Source organism: Notothenia rossii, assembly GCF_949606895.1.
Source record: "Notothenia rossii genome assembly, chromosome: 1".
NCBI lineage: Eukaryota > Metazoa > Chordata > Actinopteri > Perciformes > Nototheniidae > Notothenia > Notothenia rossii.
In genome coordinates, this window is record NC_136912.1 from 88,805,451 (window position 1) to 88,818,821 (window position 13,371).

At 40.4% G+C, this 13,371-nt stretch overlaps 1 protein-coding gene across 2 annotated transcripts; it reads right to left on the reverse strand.

Moving 5' to 3' along the window:
- Positions 1 to 2,671: 2,671 nt before the first annotated feature.
- On the reverse strand, positions 2,672 to 11,912 carry abhd17ab (abhydrolase domain containing 17A, depalmitoylase b). 2 transcript variants are annotated; one of them, XM_079640863.1, is made up of 5 exons: positions 11,153 to 11,912; positions 9,983 to 10,342; positions 8,347 to 8,541; positions 6,818 to 6,997; positions 2,672 to 4,958 (listed from the first exon to the last, which is right to left on the reverse strand). In XM_079640863.1, exons 2-5 carry the CDS (start codon positions 10,339 to 10,341, stop codon positions 4,733 to 4,735), a joined length of 960 nt encoding a protein of 319 aa, XP_079496989.1. In that variant the 5' UTR covers position 10,342; positions 11,153 to 11,912; the 3' UTR covers positions 2,672 to 4,732. The 2 variants fall into 2 exon arrangements, with proteins under 2 accessions (XP_079496989.1, XP_079496988.1); XM_079640862.1 differs by having other exon boundaries at positions 9,983 to 10,347; positions 11,153 to 11,911.
- Between the last annotated feature and the right edge of the window lie 1,459 nt (positions 11,913 to 13,371).

Genomic DNA, 13,371 nt, shown 5'->3' on the forward strand with positions numbered 1-13,371 from the left:
TAACAAGGCTTCAAATGTATTTAGTATTATAACATGTTTTAATTGGAGGGGTGGACTTCACATCCTCTAGGGGGGTCCGGGGGGCCCCCCCGGGAAGATTTTTTTAACATTTTAAAGTCAAATGCTTCAATCTGTTGCACTTTGAGCGCCCAATTACTAGACTGATCTAGAGGGTACAACAGATTGGTTTGCATTTTATTAATCAAATAAGTATGTGAACATTTCCAATAACCTACCATAGCTAATAACAAATAAATGTAACTTATTTTATTTGTGTTGTTCATTCATATCTTATTTTACCAGTTAACATTTATTTATTTATGCATATGTTTAAATCTCTCTCTCTGGTTTACTGTCCTATAGCCTAGTATACATTAGAATGATTTCAAACCTGTTTTTATTTATCCTAATAATTATAAAGGTGTGCCTTGGAAATATTTGTTTACATAAATTGTGATCAAAACGTTGAGACTCACTGAGATAGACTCACTGAGATAACGTATCCCCGCGGTATCTCCTTTCTCTATCTCTCTCACTTTGGCTGTGAGTTGCGGGCGCCTGCTAAGCCAACATCCCTCACTTTCATCACTACAGCGCCCATCATACAGGGCAAATGGAAAATGTAACCGGGTTGAAAAAAGGGTGTTATCTTTACTTAATTATGAATGTTGTTACATCAAGGCTGAACATTCGTTTTTTTTTAAATTATATATTGTGGAAGTGCAGATCCCCTGTCCTCCACCAGGGGTAATGCAGCACCCTCAGCACCCCTACTTCCCACGGCCCTGGACATATTAGCAACATATAGCCTACCATGCTTTGGAAAGAATGCATTTCACTGTGTTGTTAAAGTTAAGGCTGAGCTAGTTGACTTGCTATACTAGCTTGTACAAGGCTTTCAAACTATTATGTTGTTAAATATTTACAATTAAAGAAAATGGCTATTAGATAAGTACGCAGTTAAGGGAAAAGGTTGGGAGGATCTGTTTTAGACTATATCAGTTAGTGACAGAGACCAAATAATAAGGTAGTTGGGGAGGCAAAGAAAAACAGTCCTGCTGGTTAGCATTATCTCTGGGTAGTGACAAAACTCAGTTCAACAACTTTCACTATCACATTTAGTTTTCTCAAAGAATATAATGAAATCCTGAGATTAAGCCAACTTTTTTTTGCCTTTGCGAACTCTTGTGAGGCAGTGGCGACCCCTAGTGGGGGTTGCATCTCCCAGGTGGTCTAACCCCCATGTAATCTCCAAGTGGAGAACATTGAAAGGCTTCAGAGCTACCTGATTCACAATTCATCTTTTAGGAGTACTGCCCCGCACATCTACAATCCTTTGATACATTTGAACATGAAAGGGTGTCCGCGTGAGAGGCAGTGAAAGTGCATCTGAGTGGTGGTGGTGTTTGATGCGGCAGGTCAGGTTGCACTAATGTTGCCTTACGCAGAGGGATGAGAGCTGCAGCTGCTTTTAATCCGTAAGAGCATGTGAGTGGGACACCAGATTGTTTATGCGGTCCATTGAAAAAGATCTGGCAGCGTTCAGAGGGAGGAGGGAGAGCGCAGCTTATCGTCCATCTGTCCTCTTCCCCCACCACTCATCATGGTGGCAGGCAGGGACAGACCTGAGTCCTCTGGTATCTGTTTAATTAAAACATTTCAACCTTCTTTGGCACCGACGATAACAAGCCCATCCCAAAACACAAAAACTCTGCAAAAAAAGGAAAAAAGCCACACGCCAGGTAATTAAAGACTTATTTGCTCATCAGCCAATGATTCACCCGAGCCTTCTTGGATGGGTTTCATGCAGCGCTGCGAAGTCTCTCACTACACGCAGGTCATTATTCATCCGGTGCCAGGACTGCCGTGAGTGGGAAATCAGGGACTGAATAAGACAGATTCAACCTTCACATCAGGATAAAAGGCGATATTCTAGCAGCTTAGAGCACATCATTATTGTAAAATGAAACCTAGTTGTGAAATGCAGATTTGTCCAGGTTCATATTTGTATGTTGTGTCTCTAATGTGACATGTTTAAATGCTTTAATGTTGAAAAAGCTCTTTATTTTTCTCATACTGCCTGTGCTGCAGCACCTCTTTTCACCCTCTGTCTGAAACCATAGCCCAGTCTGCTCTGATTGGTTAGTTGGCCGGCTCTGTTGTGATTGGTCAACCGCTTAGAGATATCTCACCCTTTAGCCAACCACAAGCAATAAACTGGACACGCTAGCAATATAAGTATGAGTGTGATACAGTAAACAAAGGAGTCAATTGGAGGCGTTTCAAGCAGGGGGGAGTGTGTGGGAGAGCACGTTGGGATTTTAACCTTTGTAGACCATTTACATGCACACAAACCTATATAACACATGCACTACAGGAAAGGGAACCCCCCCAAAAAGCATTATAGGGCCCATTTAAAAATAAGTAAGAGTCATGCTCGTCATCACTTTCTTGTTAAGTTCTCTATCTTCTTACTCTCTTCAATTCTTGGGAAAATATTTCAAGAGCTTCAAAACCTAAAAACTCATTATGAATAATAAAAACGATACCAAGGTTTGATAAAAGACAGTTTTCATTTCAAACAAAAGCTTATAATTGGTCTGCTTGAAGCTCCCGATCATTGTTCTCCATCTCAAATGTTTTTAAACCTAAAAATAGCCAAACTCACATCTTGTTTATTTGTACTCTTTCACAAATGATCAATCATAAACAGCTTGGAAAAAAACACAACACCCACAACATGGTGACTTATGTTTTCAACCTTGCTGCTGAATATTTAAAACTAGTATGATGAGACATTTTTCTTTTATTTATCAATATAACAAATGGTGGCATTAAATTGTACCCAAATGAAACGTGTAGTGGAAAAAGAAAAATCAGCCCAAGCACAAAGATAAATAAAAGTTAATAGAAGAAATAAGTGTTGAACATATTTGCCTTTGGTTACGAAGATATTAACATAAACAGCCGGTACATCGGGTAAAGCTCGAAACAAAGATACACTTTGGTTTATACATACACAAAAAAACGAAATTCTGACTTAAACATAGAAAAATAGTCGTAATCTTGACTTTCAGCTAAGAGGTGCAACACTCCTGTCTAAGGTTCGGTTAGGAAAAAAAACATTTACCCTTTTACATGTGTAAACATTCATTTGATTTGTAATATATTCAAATGTTACCTTAACGGTCTGTTGCTTGCCGAGTGTTGCACCTGTAATACAGATGAATGCTTTATGCCTGCTTGTAAAACAGAACATTATTTAGAGAGCAAAGACATTTTGCAACAATTAAGTGCAGTGAATATGAACGATCAGATAAAAGAAGGGGATTATTTTTATCATGTTGGACAATAAATGTGCCAAAACGTTGATGCAGTTTCTCTGAAGATCTGCTTTTACGCTCTTTGTCAATTCTATTCAAGCAGTGCGCCAAATTAAAGAATCATAGTTCTGCATTTCATTGTGAAATAAAACATTTGTTCCTGTGCTTATCTGTATACGAGTGGTCATTCATTTATTTTGCACCAGAATGTGTAGCTCATAAGTAATTAAAATGAGAATATCATCAAACTAAATTCATAAAAAAAAGAATTTTCTTTCACTTTGAAATTGTCCCTGGAAAGGAAAGGATGGCGTTCAGATGCTTTAATACGCTCCTGTAACACAACCAAACCCACTGATACTGGGGAAAAGACTGGATTTTACATCTCACAGCTTAGTCTTTTAGAAGCCTCTGTGTTGGGATCTTAGTTTGCTTCATTACTTAGTTCAAATAAAGGATATTTTCTTTGCTTTGCTTTAAAGATCTAAGGTGATTCAGCCGGCTGCGTAATAAACACAAATAAAAGTAGAACACACACTGACCCTAATATCTCAAAGAAGGTTTACCTGAGCAAAAAAATGCAGAAAATGTTCAATACAGTGAAAAACAAAATGAAAGTCAAATCTCTACACATGTATCAAGAACAAACATGAGGCGGTGGGATATTAGAAACACCGCTCAACATAATGCAGTCTGACGCAACACGACCCATAACCAAAAAATGACACTATAGTTAAATCAGCCCTTTTAAAACCGGATCTAAAAAAGGGCTTTATATTGGATTGCATTAGATTGAACAGGGTTACTAATACAAACTGTGGAGAGCTTAGTTACAAACATGTTAGCTAATCATATAGGTGATTAGAAAACAGAAAAGATAGTCCCAACAACTTTCAAAAGTGTTCTGTAGTGTTTCCCGTCATTCACCATAACCTATTTAACTTATCAGCAAAAAATAAAACTACACACAAACTCTTTGAGTGGTCTGGAAAAATGATGAACATTTCCCTCGTGGACCACCACGTCATTGTTCTACTCATCACTTTGTTTTCCTGTTAAATCATTCTTCCTGTAGACACTGTCCCTTTTATTGCACCGTACAGGAATATATAGTCTGCCTGCTAACACGCGGCAGCTGTAAAAACAGACTTTGAGACAAAGTCTTTCACACTCACACACTTCTGATGTTGATGATCTCACGTCTGATCTCCATGTCGCATCAAACCGTGCTCCATGACAGGCGAACTGTGCCCTAGAGAAATTAAGTTTGTGAAGCATGGCCCCCCTGGAAGCCGTGCTAAACTGAGGGTCGGTTTGATGACTGCTGGACACGCCTCCATCTTGGACACAGTGAAATGGTAAAGATGAAGTTGGTGGTGGTGGTGGTGTTTGGGGGGGGGGGGGGGGGTTCAGGGGTGCTGTGCTGCCAGCTCCTGTCCGATGAAGCGGCGCAGGCGCTCCAGATACTGGCTGTACAGCTCGATGTCGTTGTGTCCCGCCCCCTCCACCCACAGAGGCTCCACCGCTTTGGGGCAGCGCTCGAACAGAGCCAGGCCGTGGGAGAAGTCGATGACCTCGTCCTCCGTCCCGTGGATGATGAGCACCGGGGACGTGATTTTGGACACTTTTTCAATGCTAAAAAGATGGAAAACAGAGAATAAGATAATAAGAACGATTTAAAAAAAAATTCGTTACCATATTCGTTCGCAACCCCATAAATAAATAATAAACCTGCCCGTCTATTAAACACAGTTTTGACCCGTGTGTCTAATGAAGCTCAGCCTAAGTTCAACCAGGAAGACCGTCTTTACTCTTCATTTACTATTCCCACGTAACTACTCTCTCTCCTCTCAATACGTGATCGGGGGAGTCACTCTCCAGCTCAACCAATTACTTCGCTCTATTCCCAAGAGCCTATCATAGCTCTCTGCCAAACCTTTTAAGTCTACTCTCCCCCCTCTGACAGCTGTCATTTCAGGTGACTCTACGCAACCCTCCTCCACCCCTTTACACCTCCCGTCCCTCTGAATCCAGGGTCAAGCTAAGCCCCTCCTCTTCAGACCGACCCCAATATCCATTCACCACCACCAGTGTGTAGACCCCGGGGGGGGTTTCATCGGATCGGTTCTCCCCTCCCGAATGATACTCCTGCACAACGGGGCCTAATCGCCAAAATCACCATTACATTCATTTGTGTATCTCTCCACACACACACACACACACACACACACACACACACACACACACACACACACACACACACACACACACACACACACACACACACACACACACACACACACACACACACACACACACACACACACACACACACACACACACACACACACACACACACACACACACACACACACACACACACACACACACACACACACACACACACACACACACACACACACACACACACACACACACACACACACACACACACACACACACACCTTATAATTATCAAAATGTTCCTTTTTTTTTAATAAAGCACTGCACGGATAAGCACTCAGTCAAAACCCAACATCTGTCAATAATGCACTCTATGGACAATCTTGCACTAATATTTTGCTCATTGTATGTAAAATGTTGCACACATGTACATTCTTAAATATTGAAGTTATTTTGTATATATTGATCGTTGTGTTTTTATTTAGGTCTTAATGTGGGCACATGTAAAAATAGGTCTTTGATTCTGTGTATATATATATTTGCACACATATTTTTGGATTGTGGGAAACGGTATTTTGATCTCTCTGTCTGTACACACAAACTGAAAGATTGAAGTTGACTTTGATATCTAAGTTAAAACTGTAAACTGCCATTCACTCTCAATTAGGTTGAAAAGATGTGTGAAAAGACTTTATTGCTTGGAAGTAAAAGCTTCCAAGTCCTACACTGTTGTTAAAAGTTAAAGATAAACTAAGACTGCACTGATGCAAGGTCACTTTTAGACCAAGGTGAAAGAAATCATTGAGACCAACACTGCCAGATTTCACAGTCCTCTGATATAATACAGAGTCTAGATGACATACTCACAACTATGAAAATAAAATATATATAAAGTTCACCGCCTTACTAAAGTGAGAGACTTCACAGCCCTACAATGCGATCCAAAAGCACAGGAGGTGTTCTGTCAGTGCAGATGTTTGTTTTGGAAGAGAAACACTTTCACAAGTGCAAGTAGCAATTACACGTTCCTATTGGAGGACCTGTAATTATGTGGAAATGCCAACTGGCAGCAAAATGGTCTGCGTAATCTATATGTGAGTATCATATAACAAGAACACCTTATTTAAGGATTTATGAGACAGCAAAAGAGAAAGAGGAGAACATAAAGAGACTTTCTAGGAAACATTTCAGTATGATTGATTTAATTTAAGGCCATATATCAAATGTGTCAACTTATTTATAACATGCGGTTAGATTTGGGCCCGATCTAGAGACATTGGTTAAAAAAGTGACACGCAGCAGAGACTCACTTGGGGAACGCATCGAAGCAGTACGTTTTCTTCGTGTCGGGGAAGGCCACTCTCATGCCAGATGTGAGAGGGGAGTGCAGAACCACGGCAGCACACTCATACCGGGATGCCAGGTCCACAGTGGGGACTGTTCCAATGCTCTGACCGTACAGGATGATGTTCTCTGGGCAGATGCCAAACCTGGTGAAGACCAAAGATACATTGAACACATTATAGTGCAGGCTAGGGCTGCTCCATTATGGCAAAAATCATAATCTCGATGATTTGGGTCAATAATTGATATCACGATTATTAAAAACGATTATCCATTTACTTTGAAAACATCAATATATTGAAAAAGTATGTTTTAACAGTTGATTACCCTGAACTTTAAGTATAATTCAACTGAAAAACCAATAAAAAAATAAAATAATCGTTTTATTTCGATTATGTTGTTTTCATAATAATCGTAATTGCGATTAAAATACGAATAATTGAGCAGCCCTAGTGCAGGCTAATGGAAGTCATGCAATGAACCCACGTACATACAGTAAGTACAGCAGTGAGAGATACTATATAAAGTAGCACCAGTTAGAAATATGTATGTAAATGTTTTTAGTAGAGTACATGGTTTGAGCAGGGGAAGTTACATTTGGATTTGTATTTTATTTATTCAAAAGTCCACCAGATTTGTTTGTTTATTTAAATATTCTTTTGCTTTACATAACAACATCTCTTTGCGTGCTTTTTGGAAAATATCTGTCGGACACCTTCACCTAATCTCAGGTAGCTTCAGAGAAGTCAATGTTTAGTATTAGCAATAGCCACTTCACAGTTGGATGAACCTTTCTTTTTTAAAAGGAAAGGCAATTAAATCACCTTTACATACATTAACAACATATTTTTACATTTGCCCGCAAAGTCCTTTGGCAACCGCCCATACCACTGACACCAACCTAAACTCACGATGCCATAAGAAGACTAAAAAAATACAAGGGAAAACCCAAAAATAGTTTACAACAATACAGAAAATGACTGAGTGACAGCTACACCTAAATGCAAACTCACCTTACTCCAGCCCCTACTCAACGCTCCGCGGTGTCGCTGCCTCCTTGGGCTTCAGCCGCATTAAGGCAGCTCTGCTTTCACTAATGAGACACTTTATCACATCGCATCGTCCTTGAGAGACATCTCTGCAGGCAGCCTCCCTTCATCCATCCGTCTCACTCTTTTATTCCCACGGCATCTGTCCACACTGTGCTCCACTCTCTTCATCACAGCTTTGCCTGATCACAACCTCTGCCACCTTGACTCAGCCCTTCCTCACATCTTAATCTGTTAGTTCCCTTTTTCCCGTCTTCCTGTTATGACCCCTTCTTGCTTTTTTTTAGGGCGTACAACAGGAGTATCCCTATGAAAATCTAAACATATATGCAACATGGTTTGTTTTTGCTCCAAATTGAATGTATGCGCCATGTCTGCGCCCCTAAACAAGACACTGTATAACACATCATCCTTTGAAGGACACATATGAGCCAATTATAACATACCGTGTGCGCAGGGCGTGCCAGGCAGCGTCGATGTCTGCGTAGAGGTTCTTCTCAGAGGGCTTCCCAGTGCTCACACCGTAGCCTGAGTAGTCGTAGGAAAAGATGTTGCAGTTGATGCGAGTGCCGAGGCCGATGTAGAAGCTGCTCATCTGGCCCAGGTCCACCGCGTTACCGTGGGAGAAGAGCACTGTAAATCTGGAGGATACACATGAAGGACAGGTTAGTAGATGGGCCCACAATACCTGACAAGAACTTTATTTGAAGTTAGAAATATAGCAGTATTTGGCAAAAAAAAAAGGTGGGGTCCTTACCTACCTGTACTTTTTCAAATTGGTATTTTGTGCCTCCACTGTGACATGTTTACACGCTTCAAAAAGCTCTTTATTTTTCTCATTCTGCCTACCCCTTTTCCCCCTCTGTCTGAAACCAGAGCAGTGTTTTCCCACACATAGATTTGACATGTTATATTAGATTGCCAAAAAGTTTATTTTCGGCCTGATTTCGCTTCTTTTTTTGTTTATCTGTTCTAACAAAACACACACAAACAAACTGTCAATCAAAACAAACCAGTTCCTCACATTTCTCCATCACAACTCCAGCCTGGTAACTCTACACTGAATGAAACCATAGGCAACCTGTTGCTAGGATAAACCCAGCAGCGTTACTAGGACTCTTTGCCAACACGTCACTGTCTAAAAGGGATACATGTTTAAGGATTGGTTCACTGCTCTTGTCAAATCACTCTTACTTCTAGACATTTTACAGCCTGAGAAGCTGGGCATCTACTATCAAAGCTGGGTATTCTAGCCCTCGCCTTTTCTTCATGGTGCATGTTGTGTTCTCTTGAGAAATCTGATCCTTTTCTACACGCTGAATCCCCCATACAGCCTGTGGCTTTGCTCGTGGCCTTTCCACTCAGAATATGGCAGATCAATGACTCTGCCATATGAGGTCTGGTTTGGATTCATTGTGTAATACTAGATAGACATTAATACAAGAGACTGTAACACAAGCCTGTCCATGTCTTTTTAATTGATTTAGTAAATTAATCAGCAGCAGCAAACTGCAGCAGGCTGGGCTAAAAGCTGGAGCTAAATACTTTCACAAATAACTTGGCACATAAAATAAAACTTGTTCTGCTAAATGATTTAATCACTCATAACTATGTACCTATGTGCCAATAAATGCAGTGACACAAGCCTTCAGTCAGATAGCAGGAAATATGTATTCTCTGATCACTGAAGCGGATATCATGTCACTGAGAGTAACTCTTTATAAAATGATGATCATTGCAATAAACTGTGGGTCACCTCAACATTCACATTTCTAGATATTTACAGCCCATAAAATATGAAAATAGCATGATTTCTCACGAAAAAAAGAACTTTAAAAGGCCGGCAATGGCCTATGGAAAAGCAGGATGAGACAACTGTTGAGCCAGCTGAGTCAACAGAGAGGGACAAGTAGAAAGGAAGTAGATATGGAGATGAGGGGAAACACTGACAAGGAAGTATTTTATGGAAACCATTTGTAAGGAAGTGTGTCACACTGTCATAGAATGAAAAAGTAAGGTCACACATGCCATCACCTAAATTCTACCATGACTAAAAAGGTAGGTGAACTTTGGAAGTCTCACCTGGCATTAGGAGCACAGCGGATGTACATGCAGCCGACTTTGTTCCCCCTGCTGGATCGAGTGAGGAACACCTCCGTCATGTCCATCTCTCTCTGTGAGTACTGGAACTCTGCTCGCTCAGTCAGGTGGAGCTTCCATTTCCCCTCTACAGCCCCTCCGCCTCCAGCCACTGTCGCCCCGCTCCTCGCCCGCAGGCTGGGGGTACCGGCGACACCCGGTGTTGCTGGACCTGCCTCGGGGTCCGGCAGGAAGGCGTAGGTGGCCTCAGGGGGCAGGAAGGCCAGCTTGGCTGCGATGCGGCCGGGACAGGGCGGGCAGCAGAACAGGCAGCAGAGCTCGCTGAGAGACAGGCCGTTCATCCTTCACTGTGCCGGAGGAAGACAAGAGGATTACTGTGCTAATGAAAACACATCCTTCTAGTGTAAACACAATGAGATACTCATTACAATACGAGCATTCAGTCCAAGTGTGGCAACAACATGATCGCTCAATGTAATGATTACAAGTGCTTGAGGAAATAGCATATTATGACCATGGGCTATATATTGACAATCTATTAATCACTTAAATGATAGTAAGGTAATCATATTTAACATTTGCTGTTTACAGCTTCATTGACGTCAGGGGGTTTTATATTTATACATTGAAAAAAACCTCTACCAATACTTCATTTTTGATAAATCTGCAGATTAGCGCCTTGATTATTTGAGTAAAAAGTCAGAAAATAGTAAAAAATAAAATATAAAAGAGTTTCAGAAGTTACTATTTTGTATTGCTTTGTTGTTTGACAAAGACTATAATACTTAGAAACATTATGTCTTCCATCACATCAGACAAAGGAAAGCAGCAAACCATCAGAATAAAAAGGCTGAAACCAATTAAGTTTGAGCTTGAAAATATACATAAACGTATCGAAGTATCAAAGAGAGGTTTTTAAAAAAAGAATTGTCAATTAACTTAACGGTTTAGGTTTCTCAGCTCTTAAACTGAATACTTTTTGGATCTTGTGTACGTAAATAAGCAAAGTGTGAGTCCTCTGATAAACAATAATAATTATAACAAATCATTTACACATATTTTGAGCGAATAGTTTAAAGATAATTATTAGATCCAGCCCTACAGGCCATCCCCCCAAACAGACATGTAATATGACAACAACAGTACACCTACCTGTTGATCTGAAGATCTTAGTGTGCGATAAAGTCAAAAATAAAAGGAAGGTATCCTCCACTTCAGAGAAACTCAAACACAGGATACTGTAAAGTGCTCTGTCAGCAGAAGGAACAATACAGTAGTCTGCCAGCTGACAGGGAAGTGTTATTTACAAAGTATCTGCTGGGTTGGGTTTACTGGTGACTGAAGTCCAGATCGCACCCATTGTCTCCACTTGTTAAGATGTTAACGAGTGATTCCAAATGCAGTGTTTCCCAAACGTGCCTTGAATATAAAAATATAACTTTTCTACTTGTTTTTGCCAGTAAGAACGAGCTACACTTTCCAATACGCCTTTCAGAGTGACTAAAACTAATCCTGGAAGCTTTTCAAGGACTAAAAACACACACAGCTCAAGTTTTCCTTGTACAAAAGAGAAATATAACTCAAGAATAACAGCAAGTGTTCTTTTACAGGACAGATAAGCTGTTTGTCTTCGCCTAACAGCTAACGCTACGGCGGTTTAAGCTAGCAACAAGACACAAACACGGCTACCGAGTAAAAAAAAACAACGCTTATTCGAAGACACTTAGACGTGAAAACATCGTTAAAACACCGTTTCCGACGAGAGATTCGGTCTGTAAGAATCCATTCTGGCCGGTGCTTGTGTCTCCTCTGAATTTATGGATGGCGTCTTGTCATTTAAATTAATCCAAGAGGCTACGTGCGGTGTTTTCCTTCTTCTGCCGTTTCACCGCATCCGGAAGCGACAGCTGACCGGAAGTGACGTCAGGAGTTTCCATTGGACAATTAAGGGAAACTTGTTATCAATGTACTGGACAATGTTGTAAAAATGTCTTATTTGAACTAAATTGTTCATTTGCACCCTTGAAGAGAAAGAAAGATAAAAATTATAGTACCCATTGTGACTGACGTGCTTGTGAATCATCAGAATTAGGTTATTTTATTGTTCCATATAATTGCGAGGCATTGCTGCATCAAGAACAGACATCCCAATAAAACATGTTTATGAGAAGACACATGTCCAAACAACAGCCTTAGATAAAAAAACACAAAGAACCAATAACTCTTGAGCTATTCACTCTTTAAAGGAGCTCCATAAATTCGCGGCATACACCTCAAAACAAACAGACTTTAGTACAAAAATCCCACTATACACGGTCACAAGCAAAACAACCAGTAAGTTATTAGTATTGACTAGAATAATTAATGAATAACAATGATTCATTACTGTTATTGTTTGTTCACAAGACGCATCACCATGAAATTTAAGGCTAGGCAACTGTAATAAATTAATAAATGACACACACACACACACACACACACACACACACACACACACACACACACACACACACACACACACACACACACACACACACACACACACACACACACACACACACACACACACACACACACACACACACACACACACACACACACACACACACACACACACACACGAAAGAAGCTTGGCACAAGCAGCATCGTTATAACCTATTAGAGGGAACTGCCTATGTAAGCCTTTAAACTTGTTTTATAGACCACCCAAAACCACAGGCGACCTTGCTAAAGGCCATGCACACACTGACACACACAGGTGTTTTCCAATATTCTGGCTGATTGACTTGTTTTTTAAGGTTAAAGAGTTCGGTCAACAAAAAACATTTATGTCACTTACCTCTAGTTGTATCGAGCAAAGCAGACAGTTTTAGTTCTAAGGTAAAATAGCTCATATTAGTGACTCAATAGAGAGGAAAACTGAGGCAGGAACTGGAGTCTTTACTTTAGTCGGATGATAAGAAGAACACATATTTGAAATGTCCAAATGTTAGTTCCTGCACAATAGCAAAAGCTCTTACTGTAACCGTGTGCTCCAGATCTCACCTTTCAGATGTTGCAATACCTTTGGTGTTGAGATAGTCAAATTTTAATTGTGGTGCTCACAGCATTTAGATATTAAACAGCAATGTGTCCTTCTACAAAAACCAGCCTCTGACAAGCCATGGTCGTGTAGAGGCTTTATGAAACAATGTGGTACACAACATGTCAAAACAAATAAAGTGTTAAAGTGATTCTTGCTTAGTGAGTTTGAAAAGTCACCACCAATAGCTTTTTTCTCCTCACTTGCACACTACATTTGTTCACTTTTCAGGTATTGTATGAGGGAAATTGAGGCCAAGTTTCTAGCCTGTTTTGATGTGGTTGTTCAA